The sequence below is a fragment of the Aspergillus pseudotamarii genome (genome assembly GCF_009193445.1).
Source record: "Aspergillus pseudotamarii strain CBS 117625 unplaced genomic scaffold BDV38scaffold_107, whole genome shotgun sequence".
Classification (NCBI taxonomy): Eukaryota; Fungi; Ascomycota; class Eurotiomycetes; order Eurotiales; family Aspergillaceae; genus Aspergillus; species Aspergillus pseudotamarii.
The window spans coordinates 9,981-28,602 of NW_022475121.1; the positions used below are offsets into that span (position 1 = coordinate 9,981).

The 18,622-nt window shown below is 48.0% G+C and overlaps 4 protein-coding genes across 4 annotated transcripts; 2 read left to right on the top strand and 2 right to left on the bottom strand.

Moving 5' to 3' along the window:
- Nucleotides 1-178: 178 nt before the first annotated feature.
- On the bottom strand, nt 179-1,178 carry BDV38DRAFT_275871 (5'-methylthioadenosine/S-adenosylhomocysteine nucleosidase family protein; the record flags this gene model as incomplete). The annotated part of the gene is made up of 2 exons (XM_032058101.1): nt 179-221; nt 274-1,178. The coding sequence occupies 2 exons, from the start codon at nt 1,176-1,178 to the stop codon at nt 179-181; spliced, it is 948 nt and encodes a 315-aa protein (XP_031907567.1).
- Nucleotides 1,179-2,211: 1,033 nt separating this feature from the next.
- BDV38DRAFT_290072 (uncharacterized protein) lies at nt 2,212-8,052 on the bottom strand (the record flags this gene model as incomplete). The annotated part of the gene is made up of 15 exons (XM_032061396.1): nt 7,609-8,052; nt 7,073-7,531; nt 6,829-7,035; nt 6,499-6,771; nt 6,225-6,439; nt 6,039-6,103; nt 5,752-5,996; nt 5,145-5,622; nt 5,035-5,085; nt 4,993-4,994; nt 4,565-4,949; nt 4,295-4,479; nt 4,219-4,223; nt 3,286-3,800; nt 2,212-3,210 (listed from the first exon to the last, which is right to left on the bottom strand). The coding sequence occupies exons 1-15, from the start codon at nt 7,926-7,928 to the stop codon at nt 2,212-2,214; spliced, it is 4,404 nt and encodes a 1,467-aa protein (XP_031907568.1). The 5' UTR covers nt 7,929-8,052.
- A 3,314-nt stretch (nt 8,053-11,366) lies between these two features.
- Nucleotides 11,367-13,538, top strand: BDV38DRAFT_288616 (uncharacterized protein; the record flags this gene model as incomplete). The annotated part of the gene is made up of 3 exons (XM_032061068.1): nt 11,367-11,801; nt 11,851-12,660; nt 12,726-13,538. 3 exons carry the CDS (start codon nt 11,367-11,369, stop codon nt 13,536-13,538), a joined length of 2,058 nt encoding a protein of 685 aa, XP_031907569.1.
- Nucleotides 13,539-16,775: 3,237 nt separating this feature from the next.
- On the top strand, nt 16,776-17,348 carry BDV38DRAFT_275873 (uncharacterized protein; the record flags this gene model as incomplete). Its single annotated transcript, XM_032058102.1, has 1 exon — nt 16,776-17,348. One exon carries the CDS (start codon nt 16,776-16,778, stop codon nt 17,346-17,348), a length of 573 nt encoding a protein of 190 aa, XP_031907570.1.
- Between the last annotated feature and the right edge of the window lie 1,274 nt (nt 17,349-18,622).

Below are 18,622 nucleotides of genomic sequence, written 5' to 3' on the forward strand. Positions count from 1 at the left end.
TAGCTGGTACATTGAATCCAGAATATCGAGCACTCAGGGTCTCGTTTTCGCATGCGGTATGCCAGTTCAAGTGCAATCTGGGTCTTCCCAACTCCGCCTAATCCGCAGATAGCAACTTTGCCAGGTCTGTCCTGTTGCACAATCAATTCCTCGGTTCTGGTGATTTCTTCTTCCCGACCTATGAATCGCGGGTTTCTTCCGAAGGGGACCACCCAAACTGGCTGCCTTGATTTATATGATTCCTTCTTGTAGCAGTAAGTGGGAACCACTGACAGAAGAGTCTTCGCGTAGGCAGCAGCAGCAAGCGCCGCATATCCTTGCCACTGTTTATTCTTGTGGGAATCACAGTAGTCACAGATACCTCGAATAGCAAGTGATGGAAGTTCGTCCATGAGCCCAGCAGCCTCCATTTCAAAACAGAGTATATCTAGATCTTGAGCAATAGAATCTCGAGTTTTGGCATCCTTCATGACCTGATCTCCGGAAGCGATTAAGCCATAATGAAAATAAGGGCCATCAGTTATTCGCTCTGGACGGTTCACTAGCTGGCTGTGATCACATGCTGAACAATTGTATCCGCTATCCTTATGATTGTATGTCGGTCGGAATAGCCAGTCATCTTTCGGTCGCGAATATTTTTCTTTCATCTCTTCACAGTTGTGCTGTATATCAATCAAGATCTTACTAACCGGCCTTTTCCCTGTCATATAATCACTCTCTAATTGAGACATAGCTTTCAACAACACCGACGGCGGTTTATTAAGAGACCCGGCATGCTGCAATCGTCCATCACGAAGCATCTTGCCGTAGTCATATTGGATAACACCACCTGAAGTGGCAGTTGGTTTGCTGATTACAACATCACCAAGGCGAATATCAGCACTTTGGCTCGGGACTCCGCCACCAATACCCACCATCAACCCAAATCGGATATTCGGATAAGTAGAAACCATGTGTGACACCACACTTGAGGCAGATATGGTTCCGTACACACCGGAAGGCAGGGGGGCCACCACTATATTGTGGCTGCTAACCCTCCCAAGTGTGTAGACATTGTGGTCAGTTTCTGGCTGGGGGAGAGGAGGGTGAACCTCGTCCAACATGGCCTTCGCGGCAGCCATTTCCAGCGGCAAGGCGCAGATCCATGCGACCGTATAGTCATCACGTGTGAAAACCATTTTATATGCCATGTATAATAAAGAGGTGAATTTCGGCGAGAAGGAATAATATAGTCTTTACTAGAGAAAAAGAGTATGTCCTACTGTAGCTATTAGAACTGCAGGATAAAATAAAAGGCATGTTAAACATCGAGGTTGGGAAATGCGGGGTCATCTGGTACGTGTTGCTGTGAGACTGTCGTGGTCCAAAAGCCAATCATAGTCTTGAGAATATGTATTTAGGTAAAAAGCAAACAGAGGAAGTGATGTATATCAACAGCACCCAAGCAACAACCCCAGTTTCTCAAGATGGCCAACTTCCAAGGTCCCATCAACTGCCTGAGACGGATATGTTGCTAGTCATAGTGATTAAAGCGAAAAGCACAAAAAGAAAAAAAAAAAAATAGAAGTCTAAGGCACTGTATAATTTTAAGAGGTTTTGAGAGGGTATACCTTCTATGCTCTCTTCGGAATCGGGATAAATACATCCGTCTTAACACGCCAAGGTTTACTAGGGGCTACTAGCTCAAGGAACTGGCACGAAGCCTGCAAAGCGGTGGAATCACATGACCTTACACCACCTAAATTACTTAGATTATTGAAAAGATTATACTATACTATTTATACTATCTAGATTATCTACCCTAGTAGAATAGGCTCTGCAGGTATTGTAGTGTGTTTAAATAATCTAGATATCTAGGCATTGCAGCGCGTTCAAAAGCTCTAGAAATCGGTTAGATTACTGGAGATTAACTGCGCAGATTACCTAAACAGGCTTGAAATGATTATAGTTATAACTTATAAGTCAAAACAGGAATGACGTAACTCATGAATCCTCGCCCAATCAGAACCCAGAACTGCGGACCAATCAGAATACATATCCGATTGAGCAGTCTCGTATATTGCTTGCTACGCTTCGCTCCGCTGCGCAATAGATTACGCCAGAGCAATTGCACTAAAGTTAATTCAATCATACCATCTAAAGGTAATATCGTACTGGAGCTCAATTTCAAAATATTCTATTGATACCAGCATATACCATCACACTATACTTCTAAAAATCTGGATAAGAAGCCCGCTCCGCATTGATACGTCTCATACGCTCCTCATCCATATACCACCTGGACCTGGTCTCCTTAAGTAGCTGTCGTGGGGATTTGCCTGCAGCATTCGGTTGATCCATCAAGCTGCTGCCTCCAGCCTCCAACAAGATTGCAATCACCTCTTCGTGTAATTTTATCCGTTCATCTGGTGTAGTACGCTCTGTTTTCCCTTCTCGAGTCAGGCGAGCGAAGTAGACCCCTGTCATCGTCGCTGTATGGAGTGGCGTGTTCCCTTGTGAATCTCTGGCATTGACATCCGCGCCCCGGCTGATCAGAAAGCTAGTGGCGTTAACCTGCCGCAGATTCTTTGCCATCAAATGTAGGACAGTACTGCCATCTATATCGGCATGATTAATACCTGCCCCATGCGACAACATGAGATCTAACAGGGCAGGATTCATGGGGTCACCTGCGTGGGAGGCCAGAGCCAATTCATGGAGTACGGTCTTTCCATCGGTGTCTGCCAAACTTGCATCCGCCCCGTGTTCGCATAGAAAACGGGCCAGGATATAGGAATGCGAGCTGATGCACTTGGCATGAGCACTGACTGCGTAAAATAAGGCGGTTCGTCCCAAGTTGTCCTGGATGTTAACGGTGCTCTGCTTGCCTTCCAAGAGCAGCTTGAATGTATCGACAATCCGGGGAAGAACTTCATTCTCCAGTAACATGTCTTCGGCCAACGGGTCGGGTCCCATAGCAGCCCAATGCAGTGGTAGTCGTCCATCGCTATCACGTATCGATACCATATCTGCAATGTCAGCATTGCTGCCTCGATGGTCTAGCAAGGCTCGAATCCCCGGAGCGTTCCAAAAAAGGCCCCCACGGTGAAGAGCGGTGACATCTCGAGGCAGGTCTGAACCCCCATAATTATTCATTTGGTTCAGGGGCATTTGTCTTCGGTGTACATCAGCCCCTGCATTAATCAGACGTGCCACCAACTGATAACTGGCCTAGGTAATGGCCAAGCCGATAACGGTCTCTGAAGCTTGCGGAAGGTCTTGTTTATCTGACCGGGACAATGTGACATCACGCGCAGAAGCGCCCCTGTCCAGGAGGAGATGAATCAAAGCCTCACTCCGTGCAACACTGTCGCGAACCCAGCTCCGCTCAGGAAATTGACACCGCTCCCAATCGAACCCGACATCGGAAAGGGAGGTGGCCGCAGACAGAAGTGCTGTCTCACACAAACCATCCCCAGGTTCAACCGTCCCCAGCGGTGGCTGGCTGTCCAACAGGAAGCGCACTGTGTCAAGCTGAGCAAGCCGACAAGCTATTCCCAACAACGAGATTCCTCCCTGTTCGAGTGATTCTGTGTCAGGGGAATCGATATGCGTGTGATAATGGTCCAGAAGCACACGAAGCGTATCGAGACTTCCATACTCGCAAGCGATAAAAATTACGTCCATGTCTAGTGATTCGGAGGAATACAGTCCGGCCTTCGGATGTATCTCGATATATTGTCGTACCATCCATTTATCATTCGCCTTAACCATTTCAGCCAGAAGTTCCCCATACTCGGTCTCATACATTTTGGAACCGTCTGTATCGAGCAGTATAGCATCGTATCCATCTCCTCGAAGGGTGTGGAATGCGGGGTACGACATTGTTTAAATTTTCGCAATTTCCCTTTTCCTGAATGTTAAATTCGGGAGAAAAGAAGTGTTGAGGGTAGTTGTTAGCCACAGAAAAAAAGGAGAGAGAGATTCAACGAGAGGATAGAGCGAAGTATTTATCTTTGGGAGAGCATTTCGCCTGTTCTTGGCCCCACTTGCAAACTATCAAAAACTAGTGCCGGTTACAATACGATACGAATCAAGACATTCGGAGGGTCAGGTGCGTAGAGAGTTTTCCAAGCTCCAGTGTTTCTTCTTTTCACACTCTCTCATACTAAGAACTGTCACTTCGTTCCATGCGATCAATGCATCAGGTGATTATGTACAGAAAATACGCTACTAAACCGTTACTATTGAAATTACAGGTGAGATACGAGACGTAGGTGAAGTCTGTACTCTTTTACAGATACGAGCCACTCACTGTGGTAGTCGTGGCGCCCGAGAGCCATCTGGCATCCAATTCTCGTCAAATGCACCAGGTTCGGGATGGAAGTAATCCGCGGCATTGATTAGAACTTGAAAGCCGGAATCACGCGTCGGTAGGTTCGGAAATATTCTGCGTAAGTTCCTTTCCGAGAAAATACCTTGTTGGTGCATCCAGAGGCCCTGTATTTGTTTTGGAGATGAAGTCAGCCATCGTCAACTAAGCAAACCAACTGGTCAACTAGATAGAGAGAGGGGGAGCCCTTACAAAACTATTCAGTAACTCGGCATAACCAGTGGGCAACGAAGTGCCTGCCTCGAGCTCTCGAATAGCATCTGCCCGGCCCACACCTACATACCACCGTCGATTGCCATTGATAGGGCAAGCGATGGCGGCACTGCGTGCATTATAATTCTGCAGGTCGCCGTTATTGAAGCTCCCTCTGGCGTACGAGCTTGTGTATTGATACTGGGCCCGGAAATCAGCTCGGCGACCGCGAGTGACGACCGAAGGCCGTGTGATAGTCTGGCTATGATAGACATCCAACGTAGTGACTCCTGGGACCCAGGTGTCCGCTCTTTCGTAGAAAGTCCGTCGATTGAGTTGGATATGGAGATGGAAAACGATCCAGCGGTCAGTGCCGTGCGTGTGGCTTTATCGCGATAGCGGTTCCGGATCTCGTCGGTAGGCGTGACCCCTGGTGTACTTCCGATACAGAAAGCTATCTCAAGTATCACCTGGCGGCCTTGAGCATTAATCCACCTCAAATAGTGAAGGCTCAGTTCACCCTGGTAGCATCAGTGGGAATTAGTGACCACGAAAACAAAATAGAGGGAAGTAAACTCACGTTCAGAATACCATTGATAATCAATGAGATTGTCGGCTGGTTGCCGTTAGCAGAACAATCGTCCATGCTTAACACAGTCACAGCTCGCGTGGAAAGAGCTGATGATCTGGCCGGCTCATAATCCCCATCCAAACAGAGGACGTCAGTAGCGGCGACCAGTCTTTGTATCCCTTTCGAGGACTCGGCAATGTTGCAAAGAGTTTGAACCAACAAGGGGTTTGGACTATATAGTGGAGTTCCGGTCCAACTGTCCACAGCGCCGTAGATGCCTGCTTCTATGGTGGTGACATTGGCGGCCTCATTCTTGTACCCGTACTCAGTGGTACGATTCTTCCAGATCCGGCTCAGGTCTTCTCGCGGAAATTGAGAGGTAATCCATACCGCCATGATAGGCAGCAGATACGTGAGGACCGTACCCTGGTCTGTGGGCTTCTCGGGTGAGCTAAGGTCTCTCCTGGCAAAGCTGCTGAAGCTCGCGCTATACTCGGAGGCTCAACCACTGGGGCAGACGGGATTCGCAAGGAATCGGGTCAGGTAAGCATCGAAATCTCTGGCGGTCTGGTCTGCATATATAGTAGTGTCCGTATCTCGTGGGGTCTTCGTTGACTTCTTCGCGCCAGAGCAACAATATGCCTCATTGCCGTACAAACAATCTTCCGTATTTGCTGTCTGCTTCTTCCCCCACATAGTGTTGATTACCTGCTCGGCAACGCGGGTCGAGCCCGCTGGACAGTTGGTGCTGCAATACTTTTCATTCGGAAAAGTCACCCCGTGGCCATGCCAATCGCAGTTGGTAAAGATATCTGGAGGGCCAGTGTCACCTTTGCAGCAGTAGTTGTAATTCGTTCCGGACTTGCATGACTTCCGGCCACCCCAGCCATCACGCGAGCCCACTACAAAATTGGCATAACCCGCTGGACATGTCAGATCATCGTGGCAGCTTTCAGTCCACTGACATTCTGTCCAAGGGTGGAGCGGAGTCTGCGATGGTACAGCACGCCGACTGATAGCCAGATTTGCAACCCGCCCCGACAGTTCCGATCTCAGCCTCGTCGCTGTTGCATCCTCCCTTACATTTACCATTGTTATGAAAGCCTCGCCACCGGCAAGTTGGGGCCTCTGTGGAGGTGGGACAGCAGAGTGTTTGTGTCTGGCTTTTGCCTGGTGGACATGTCGTTGAGTCCAACATGAGGTCCTTCTTCTTGTCGGCCCAAGCGACTTCAGTGAACCCGCTGGGACAGACCTCACCGCAGTTAGTGAAGCGACAGTACTGGTCTTGGCTTTTGTCATTGTTCCTAGTTGTCGACTTCCTCTGGCCGAAGCTGCTGCTCGTCAGGCCGCTTGTAGTGTCCACGTTAATTTTATTCCGAGAGCTGCCGCCAGACCAGTGGAGTATGTGTGATTGCTGTCATCATTATCGACGGACCAAACCAGGACACCACCGAGACATTGGGACTTAGCGAACTCGGCCTTGAGCTTCCAGATGTCCTCGTCATCATACGACACCCATTGGTCGTTGTTCCAGGTGATCGTCTTCACAGCCGCATCCTTGTAAAGGATCGGGGTAATTTCATTTTCGTTGATAATCTGGCTAATCTCATTGTTGAAGAGGACCCCGGCCGTAATGCTTCATTCGCGCTTGTCGCCGGCTGAGAGATAGGTGCAACTCGGCTTGGTACAGGACGGGCTGGCCAGAGTGACACTGCGGCCGTAGAAAGCCATTCCCATGTTTACCTTGGACGGTTTAATATCATTCCGCCACAGGAGGTCAAGGGCGGTCTTAATCTCCGTCAAGTTGGTATGTGCATCTAGGTAGGCCCCGGTCCACTTGTTACCCATGTCCCATGTACCGTGCAGGTCATAGCTCATAAAGTTGAACCAGTCAACTGACCTTGTCTAGTGATTCAAGATCAAAATACTGGAGATACCAGTAGCTGGTGGGTAGTGTGACGGAGAGGCCGAACTGGTAATTGGACATGGCCTTTTTCAAATTGGACATGAACTTGGGGAAATTCTTGTAATCCGAGGATCGGCCATTCCGGTCATCAGCGGCGGGATATTCCCAGTCGATATCGACGCCAGTAAAGCCCCAGGTGGCCATAAAGTTGGTCAGTGACGAGAAGAACACATTTTGCTTCTTTGTGTCGGCGCCTACAAGGTCCGAGAAGGTAGTGACCATTGGTTGTCCATCATCAGAGAAATCCCAGCCACCGATGGAGAGCCAAAGCTCTTGACCAAGGTCCCGGGCCTGGAGGGCCTCCAGTTGCGGATAGAGCTGCTTATCTCCCTGGACAGCTGGAATGACCTCAAAGGTGTCCGGATCGATACTTACAAAGCGAAGTAGATATGCGAGTAGACACCCTGTGGGATAGCTTCGGGGATCATACCTCCGCAAGACCGTGTGGCAGCTGCTGAGTTGTAATAACCAATTACGCGAGCGACGTGCTGGTCGCTGGCATCACACGACGGTCTGGTAACTGTTTTGTTCCCGCAGAACTCTTCAGTGGTTCCACAAAAGCCAAAGTCGCTGCAGCACACATTCAGTGGACATGTGGTGGCATTAACGTATTTATCTGCCCAATGCCCGGGATTGCACTCGGCTTTGGCACCACAGTTACTGATACACTTGTCTTCAGCGCAGTAATCTGGACCGAGGCCACAGACATTGTTTCTGCCACAGCAGCCGATCTCACAGGGGACGTCAGTGCTACAGTATGTGTCTGCAATTGCCGCCGTAACGAAGCCTAGGCCAGCGAGAAGGGCCAAGGCAATGCGTGGCAACATTTGTCCTGGCAACCAAGAGTGTCAGTCTGGAGGTTGCACAATTAAAACCCAATTGCACTCACGATTTGAAGCTTGACGGGCTACTACTACTCCCAATTGTCTTGAAATAGAAGCTCGGATGAGGAAAGACCGCACACAGGGGAAGCAAAAAGAAAGACGAAGAGGATGAATGGGGAAACGAAAGAATAATGAAGGACATAAAAGGAAGTCAAATGAAATGAATGAATCAACACCCTGGGATCAAACTACTGCCGTATGCGGCGGCATTCCACAAGATATATATCTTCAAGTGCTCGATAGCATGCGGTCTACCCGATACAGTGCGGAATGCCTTGTATACGTGCTTTTATCTCAGACTCGGGTCAAAATCCAGAGACTAGGCCGGTATGCGGTTAGCCCATAGTTCTACAATGTGCATCTGCGTCGGGCATATCGCCTCCTCACCCCATCTGACTTTCCTCGAGGTACTCTCGTAACTTAGCTTGTTCTGGCAATTCGACCGTTCCTGCAGCATGTTAGTTCAACAAACCTATACTAACCGGTCAGGGCACTATCTCATTTGGTGTCAACGAATCCCCTATTTCAGGCATTTACCTACCTATTCGTATTAATACCTGGAAGTAGCGGAGCCCCATCATCTAGTCAAAACTACGGGGAAATTGCTATAGGGTTCATTCTTTGGCCCCCAGAATGCAATCTTCGTCGGACCTCAGGATAGATGGTTAAGCGTTGGAATGGGATGAAGTTTGCGCATCTAAATAGACTAGCGCTCCAAGCGACCGATCACTAGTTTGTGGGACTCGACATGGTTTAATTGTCATTAGTTCAATAGGTGGAGCGTTTGCTTGTAGAAAGTTACCTCGACAATCCCGTAACTTCCGACCCCTTGCGCCACCCAATGAGTGATTCTCTTCGATTCTTGTTCTCAGTACTGTGACATGGTCCAGGATTACAGTGTGTTATTTAAAATTTGGAACATCTTGCACTAAGCACCGTTCTTACCGCCTAAGGAAGAGCCGGTGAATAGTGATGTGTAGATTTTATATGGCTAGAAACTGCGTATAACAGTAGGCGGTTGACAATTGATACGCCATACCGTACTAGAGTGTTCCAGATTTGGAATCGCTCCCGACTGTACTCTGTAGTAGGTGATACTTGATACTATAAGCCTATATCCCTACAGTCCGCACCGTCTGTTCCTAACGAGACGAATTTTGTGGCCGCCACTTATTTTCCCCACTTAGCTTGTCATGCTTTTTTCTATGGTTACATTCGCTAAAGAAAATAAATATGGGAAATCAGTAGTGCAATTTAATAAGCCTATTAGGGTCGTTGGGGAAGCCCTCTTTGATGCTGTCGTCCACATAAAAGTCGTCACTGTTGATCAGTCGGGTGGGCACCGTGGGAGGCGCCGCTGACCTGCGCGATCCTAGGCCAGGAGGCCGCGGTCTCGTCCCACAACGAATTCTGCAGAGACCGACGGGGCACCGCGATATATACAGATGGCAGCGGATTCTTGGGCCACATCGGTGCCTCGGCGGTCTGCCTGCAAACTGGCAAGATGCAACGGAGGTTCTTGGGCATCGAGGCCGAATCCACAGTGTACGCGGCGGAGCCTACGGGGGCTGCAGATGGCTCTGGTCATGGCCGCCAGCTGCCGACGGCAGGTAGCGGTTTTCGCGGACAGCCAGGCGGCGATCAGAGCGGTGCAGAACCCCGGCAGGCCCTCGGGTCAGTTCCTACTTCGGCAGATCTACGCGGTGGCCCGCCGGTGCGATCTGACCCGCCGGATCGGAATCCACTGGATTTCCGCACATATCGGGGTGCCGGGAAACGAGCGGGCCGACGAGGCCGCGAAAGAAGCAGCGACGGACCCACACCTGCGGCGGCGCGACGGCCCGGTCCGTCTCAAGATACGCAAACGATGAGAGGACGAATGGGCACGGGACGCAAAAACCGCCCGACCGACCGTGACCCCGACGCACCGGTTGTTGAAAGGACCGGATAGGAAGGTCTTTCGGCTCTGGAAGGGCCTCTCCAAGCCGCACACCGCGATCGCCATCCAGATGCGCACGCACCGGATAGGGCTTCACCACTTCTTATACAAGATTAACATGGAGTCGTCGGATCGGTGTAGCTGCGAAGAGGGCTCCCAGACGTCGAGGCACGTCCGTCAGCAGTGTCCGCTGTACACCGATCTGCGCGAAGCCATGCTTGATAAGATTAATAGGGTCAGGGGGCTACGCGGCCAGACCGCAGACTACAACGTACTAATATCTTACCCGCAGGCAATTCGTTACGTTGCCGAGTTTGTACACAAAACAGGTCTGCTCAGTCAGTTCCGAGAGGCGGAGCTGACTGCGCAGGACACAGAACCAACCACTGAAACAAATGGAGCAGAGGGGGAAGACGCTGGTTAAGCGGTCACAGGGAGGCTGGGCAGGGTCAGCCCAGACCAGTGGTGTATAAATATATCGAACTACAAGGTGAACAGAATGTGAACAAGACGCAGAGGATAGTTAAAGGATTAGGAGAGGTGCTGTGGCAGGCACGTTAGTTGTGATTTAAAAGTTTTTCGATTATTATCTTCTCTATATATATATGGGTTTGCGGGATTTAGGTGCTCTGGACCAGAATTCTGTCTTACCGGTGAGGCGCTGCACAGCTAGACATTTCATTGGTTAGGCTCGAACAGGTTAATATAATTTTGATTGATTGATTGATTGGATCGGTCGAGAGCTTTGGCCTCTCTGGGGTTTCCTGTTAATCAGCCAAGAAACCAGACGCAGTATTCCTCAGAGGCGTATACACTTTTGATAAGACTGAAGGAAAGAGAGGATATATCGTGGTCAGAGATTGCCGAATGCTCTCAGGTCGAAGCGTATAATCGCTTCAAGGCCACTATGCAACCAGACTAAGGCACACGATTTACTGTTTGTCAAAGAAAGCGGTAAAAGGGGGTTAATATGTATTGTAATAGTAATAACGTAATGATTGGTCGAGGTACGACTTCAACGACACATCACCACCTGCAGAAAGACCCCGCATTGCTCCATGATCTTATCTGACTCTAGACCAACTTTTGTCTGTGGTCTTTCGAAACTGACCACATCAGAAAGTTGTTTATGTTAACTGCCCACTATCCCCGAACAAACAAACATAGCTTTATCCATTAGGACCTACGAAGCAGCGTTTGGTCTTGAGGTCGAGCCTCGGACGCGACATCCTCAAACCGACGATCGACCCCCTCCATCCTATGACGACGCTGTCAAAGACTTGCCTCCGGATTACTCCACGCTTCCGCTGTTAGCCAAACAGAAAGATTTGTGTGGTGACTGCACGCTATCGATAGAAACGAAAGGTTCCAGTGTTAGATCTAAGTCCCCTCTGGTCAATTTGGATTACTCATCTGGTATACGGGAAAATGCAAAGAAAAAGATGAAATTAAATAAAGCCGCACAACGGAGTACCCCACCACGGAAAGACGACGGCGATAAAATCCCACCCCCTGATGAAAACCAGAATGGTGGAGGCGGTGGCAGCAACGCAGGTGGGTCGGGAGGTGGAAATGGGGATAACAGTGGTGACGGAGGCGGCGATGGCGGAGACGACGATGGTTGGGGAGATGCGTGGTATACAACCAGTAAGAAAAAAGATAAGAAGAAGAAGAAAGAGGAGGAAGAGCGGCTAGCTAAAGAAGAAGAGGAGCGGAAGGCCAAAGAGGAGGAGGAGAAAAAGGCCGCAGAAGAAGCAGCAGCAGCTAATAGTAATAACGATAATCTTAGTTGGGCGAACGATAGTAGTGGAAACGGTGATGATTCGTGGGCGGACTTTGCACCTACAGGGAAGAAGAAGAATAAAAAGAAGGATCAAGTATAAACCCCTCCTTTGTTCTAGAGTCTCATCTCTAATTTCTTTATAGGGTACTACTATGACTGACACCGACCCCCCTTCCAATTGCTTTCAGGATTTAAGTTCTAATACATCTCCAAATCTAAACCTAGACCCCCTTAGAGGCAAATCTACTGGTGGGAGCCTAGATCTTGGCGGATGTGATAAAAGTTGGAATATGAGGAGTAAATGGGGTCTCGACTCTCATGGTGGCTTGAATAGGGACAGGACACAGAATACCAACCCGTGGTCATTTGGCTCAGCGACTGATCCGTTGGATGCTTCAGTCGGATTTGGATTTGGCTTTGGAGCCCGTCCAAGCAATGGAGATATCGGTACAAAAGAAAAGAAGGATGACTGGGGCTTTCTGGATACTAAGAAGGAGACCGAAACAAAGCCCAGAATAGTTGATGACGAAGATTGGGACTGGGGCGTCCCAACTGAGAAAAAAGATAAGAAAAAAAAGAACAAGGATATCCTCCAGGAGTTGGAACGAGTTGTGGAAAATCCTCCGGTAGCCGTAGATCCATCACCCGAGCCAATCCCTGAAGAGAAGGAGGAGGAGGACTGGGCAGCCTGGAATATCTCCACAAAGGAGAAGAAAAAAAAAGGTCGAAGACTGTTGTTCCCGAGCCTCAGTCGCCTATTCCAGAGCCTGAAGCACCCGAACTATCAGCAGAGCTTGAATCTGAGCCAGTACATGTGCTCGAGCTCGAGCCCGAACCGGAAGCAATATCAGGGCCTCAATTGCTTGAAGGGCAGCAGAAAGCCGGAGAGGAGAACAAAACCACAGAAGAAGCCGTTACCAGCGGTGAAGGAAATCATCACGGGCCCTATTATGGTAAGAGAAAGGGAACGGTGGCCCGGCCAAAAAATGCGAAGAGGTCTATTAGTATGCCAGTGGAGTCAGCTATTGTCTCCAGGGCGTATGCCCAAGATACACTCATGGCTGGCGAGGACAATATACAATCTGACTCCAGGAGCGATCCCGAATATCAGCCCGTCCATCTATTCTATAGTATTCAAAAGTACATTCTCATTGATATGGTCGATTCCAGGGATTACGAAGGGCAGACGGTGACAGTCCACGTTGGTCTTAGCAGAAGATGTTACACAATCTCAATGTCTTTGCTCGATAGGATTCCGAGTCTATATTCTCTCTTGAAGACCAATCCAGCTCCAGAGACACATAATTTCTTTATCAGCCTCACGCTCCCTGATGTGGATGAGAATATTGGGCACACTTTGATGCATTACCTTTACACCGGGGATTTCCAACTACGAAAAGCATCATCTACTTGCGACGTATCTAAACAACACGAGTATTATAGCCAGAGCGTCCTGGCATACTGTGCGGCCCTGAAATACGGGCTATGCGGGCTGCAAGATCAGGCGAAGAGATTTATGGAAGTGTTGGGTCCAAGTGTTTACATTCACGACATTATTAATCTGACCAGGACAGTCTACAGGACAGTTAAAGACGATCAATGGTATTTCGAGCACCTCACGATAAGAATCCAGGCAGCTTTCGACGCAGATGAAATGATATTTATGGAGGAAAAGTTTATTGATGGATTTGATGAAACTTCACCGCTTAACAAAGTTTCTTGTGAGGACCATGACACACGCGTACCACACCAAATTATGCTCCCTACGATGAAACTGTCAGCAACTGGTAATACCGTAATACAACCCTCACATACTGTGCGGAGCTTATGACAGTATTTTTACATTGGATAAAGTCTTTTGGGAGTTTATGTGAGCAAGAGAACGCTCTCAATTGTTGTTCATTCTGTTCCAATTCCAATCTATTTTCACTTAGGTTCCTGAACTTCCTTGATCTTCCTAGTACTATACACCTTGTAGCCCGTTGGCCTACTACGCTTCGAAGGCGTTAACTACCGCCCGCCCGATTACGTATGCCGAAGAAGCCCTTTACAGAAACATTTCCCTGTCATGAAAAATAAGTTGTCTTCGTTGCCTACGCTTCTTAATTTCACCTCGGCATTTGCAGGTTTCAGGTCTACTCTCCACGAAGAGATTTTACCTCTCATTTCTCCATTGACATATTCTCATATTTACCCGAGACAGGTAAGTTGCTAGTCATAGTAAAGGGAGAAAAAATACTAGACACCTAAGGCACTGGGTAATTGTTTTGCAACACGCCTCCAATACTATTAGGCTGCCACTCAGAAACACATACTACACTGCATTATACCACTGCCCCTTACTCAGACCGGAACACATTCTTTTTTTTTCCTGCTGCACGTAGATTTTTATGGCGGTCTTGAGCAGCTCTTGACAACGCCACACTCTAAACAATCCGAAGCTTCGTACTATCACCTGCAATCACCTATTAAACCAACGAGTAGATTATGGTCTACATGCCTTACATGACAGCACATACATGATGTAGCAACTAGTGACGCTTAAGACCGATCATTGTTCCAAAACTTCACTCTATATGACTTTCAACTGATTCTCCACGGTCAGCTGACAAGCCAGCAACCTATTTAGTCATAGTGTTACTGTTACTGATACTGCCGTGATTGGCTCGGATGAATCTCATCACCATCTCTAGACTTACGCACATACTATCCGACAACTAGTGACTGTATTGTTCAACTCCTAAACAGCAGTGTTGACTAAAGCAAGGTCTCTGAATACTAGATATCTGGGCCCCGATTACTCCTCCCGCTTTTAAATGTTGGGATCAATGGAAATGTCTCTCATTTGCACGACTTCAGATTGACTAGAAAGCCTTGGCAAGTCTAGTGACTGTATTTATTCTAATGAAAGAATACATTACCCGACTTCCATGATCAGCTGGCTCAAAATATGTACAATAAACCCCTGTCAGTGCGTCTCTTTGCCTTGACTCGACCCGAATGGTGCCTCTTTGATTACGCCCTACCCCGCGGCTTCTTCAGTGGATGACTAGTAATAACTCTCCGGTTGATAAAGCACTGTTCTTCAGGACTGAGTGAAGTCGGAAGCATGAAGTTGAGCGGAGGAGAGAAAAAGAAGAATGTGAGTGAAAGGTTAGAGTTGCACGCGGGTCGGGTATTTAATAGGCCTCCCCGCACCCGACCCAAAACCCGCTAGGTTTATGTTACAGACCCTTGTCTAGTGCACCATATCGAGGGCGGACACGCAAGGCAGAATATCATAGGATAACAAGAACCGGAAAATGACAACGGGATCACCAAAGGATGGCTATAGTGAGTATCCGACGAAACGGCTAATGAAAAGCCAATACCAGCTTCATCACGTGACACTTACACCTAAATCCACCCCAGAGGGAGTATACCAGGAGTATACGGCACTACGCGCTGCGATTGGATATACTCCATTCCCTACCCCCAAGGGAGTCACGACGGGAGTAGATAGCTAAGGATATGTAAGGACACGCGTTTATGTACTTAGTTCTTCGTAATCAATCCACATTGTTATCACAGAGTTACCTTTAGTAGCAAGACCAGTCTCAACTCGTTCGTACTTTAACTACTGGGTATACGTACTCAATAGGTCTGGCCCTTTGGACTTGAGACTGGTACCGACGGCAGTCTAATATCGACGGCAGACCCCTGGCGACGGCAGTCCAGTAACAACTCCCGTCCTGCCAAGACCGCAATCCATTGACGACGGAAGTCAAAGATCGACTTCAGGTTAGTAACCCTTGACGCGTGGTCCGCTAACTGGTCTCAGACTCGACGACGAAGCCTCGGGCGTAACAGGAAGAACGAGATCAGGGTATAAGGCCTGGGCTCTAGGTAAGAATATGTGCACATCGGATTCTATGCAAACGGGAATCTAATTATTTCCTCTCCTTACTACTCACTGAGCACTAATTTTAATTATAAAGACCCGAAATTTCCTCTACGGAATCCAAGAAATTAAGAGACTACTATAAATTCTTAAAATGTCGGTGGATAGAGACTCCGATGTTGCCGCTCGGCAGCCGAGTTACATATTCACGAGGGTAGGGTATTCTGCACAGTCATCATATATAATCACGATAAGATCTGTGACAATACTAGCTTAGCCGGGGAACTCCCGAATTTTAATATAGTAGAGCCTGTTTAGTTCTAATTAAAACATTGTATAACCTCGTGAGACGGCCCAGGAAATAGAAAGATTGGTAATCTAACCTGGTTTAAAGGCTAGAATTAGCTACCTCAGAAGACAATACAGCGCTAAAACAAATAATTGTCACTCTGTATTCTCGGAAATTTATCTAGAAAAAAGAAATGAGTGTAAGAAAGGATATTAGAAAGCGTAGAATAGGAGGGCTATGTCTGAAAGAAAAGTTCAGTAAATACCAGAATCTGGATCAAAGGCCGCTATTCTAAGCGCACAGATAATATTATTCTCGATTAAGATAGCTGTATCTTTAGTGTTAAGCGTCCCTCCTCCTAAGTCGTATAGTAACGTACCGTGCCGGCTTAATATCAAGCTTACACTAGTGAACATGCTTCCGTAGTTGTCTGTACAATTGAACTCTCTAGACATCTCTAGAAGCATAGGTCGACCTCAAACTTGGATTCGCTCGCCGGATAATCTTCATTACCTTCCCTGGCATATTGTGGCCAGAATCTGGGCCCCGTCGTGGTGGTGAACAGAATCATCTCGGATAGACAGGCGATCAACAAAGGGACTGGGATGTACGCTGACTATGCCCCCGAAATTATCTAGAATCCGTCTATTCAATCTGACTCAGTGTAAAACAGCTCTCCAGTTGATCATCCATTCGATACCCTAGATCACTGGAATATACAATTTTTCTATACATTCCATATACCAGTTATGCCATGGCCCAAAGGTACTTAAACCTCGCAATTGCCAGCCATCATGGCTATTATCAAAATCATCATTCTCTCCAATTGAATATCGTATCACTTTTCATCCCAATCAGTCTATCATTTTCTGAGTTATAAAGCAACTCTGATTTTCAAAATGAAGTTCTCCATCTCATCTGCTTTGCTGATCACTGCTACTATTTTCTCCGTTGGTAATGCTGCTCCCCCAAATCTCCCAGCGCCATGTTTGGAGATCCCTCAGGCCCTCAGTCAGCAGCCCACCAGAATGATGCAATACTTTAATGCACAGGTCTGTGAGAATGCCCGGTGTGTTAGCACAATCAACGAGTACAACCAGTATCTCCACAACAACATCGTCCCGCAACTCATCCAGGACGTAAACAACAACCTGGGTGTATCTGCCAATGAGCAGGCGTTGCTTAACCAATTCCGCACTCAGCTGGTCGCAGTAGTGCAGCAGAGCTGCGCAGCTGAAGGAAATAGGCCTCTGTGCAACAACCCGGAAGGACTGCTTAATTATAATACCTGTGTTACCAGAGCCACCCAGCCGATTCTGGAGCAGCAAGCCAACCAGCTATCCAACACAGCTCAGCTTACCAACGAGAAGTGCCAGAAGATCAAACAGCTCATCTCTGACGAGACGATGTGGTCCAAGAATCTTCCTGGATACATTGACCAATTCGCTGCCATGTGCAAGAAGGGCAACTAGAAGTGAGTATACTAGTCAAGCACACCGTTTCGGCCACTATCATTGCTAATTCGGTGCAGTTAGCCGTACTTTCATCAACGCTCCAGTCTAAAAGCAGCGTTCAGAGCCCTTGAGCCGCAACGTTATAGGTCCGAAGTCTACGTGGATTGTTCCTGCGGGGTGTTTACCCAGATCTTTTGTTCATCATTTATATGTATCGTGCCACTCCTTAGGATGCTTGCAAGCACAATGATTGAAATTCAAACAGTTTTAAATTGTCTGTCTCTACTTAGGAAGGCCTCGTAAGCGTGTCGCTTTGTTCTGTTACAATGAGGACAATGGGGGCATGCATAGGTGCTATAATCAAACAAGATTAATGTGGTTGAGTTGGATCGGTGTAGCTGCGAAGAGGGCTCCCAGACGTTGAGGCATGTCCTTCAGCAGTGTCCGCTGTACACCGATCTGCGCGCAACCATGCTCGATAGGATTAATAGGATCAGGGGGCCACGCGGCCAGACCGCAGACTACGACGTACTAATATCTCACCCGCAGGCAATTCGTTACGTTGCCGAGTTTGTACACAAAACAGGTCTACTCAGTCAGTTCCGAGAGGCGGAGCTGACTGCCCAGGACACAGAACCAACTACTGAAACGAATGGAGCAGAGGGGGAAGGCGCTGGTTAAGCGGTCACATGAGGGGCTAGGGGGGTCAACCTAGGTCTGAGGTTTCCAACGACACAGTACTAATATACGGTGAACAGAATGGGGTACAAGACGCAGAGGGATGGTCAAAGGGGAAGATCGCGCGTTGTGGCACGCGCTTTAGTTGTGATTAAAAGCTTTTCGATTGTTATCTTCTCTATATATATGGGTTTGCGGGATTTAGGCGTTCTGGACCAAGATTCTGTCTCACCGGCGAGGCGCCTGCATAGCTAGACATTTCATTAGTTAGGCTCGAACAGGTTAATAGAATTTTGATTGATTGATTGATTGATACATAAACCAGATTAAGTACAGGTTTAATCTAGCCGCAGGAAAAGGCTTAGTAAATCATCTTCTCTCGAAAAACCTTTTTAATGCCCATCTTTTACCGCCTGTCACAGGTTCGGAGTCTAATTTTATCTGCTCGGGACGATTATTGTGGATAGGCAAGACAGGAGGGGTTGCGGCTGAAGTCTGCTGTGTTGACTTCTTTGAATGGGAATTCACTGCTCTTTCCCAGTCTCTAAGTGCGTTAGAGGAGGATATGGTATGTGGGTGTTCTGGACCTAACACATTACGGCGGAGTTCTACAC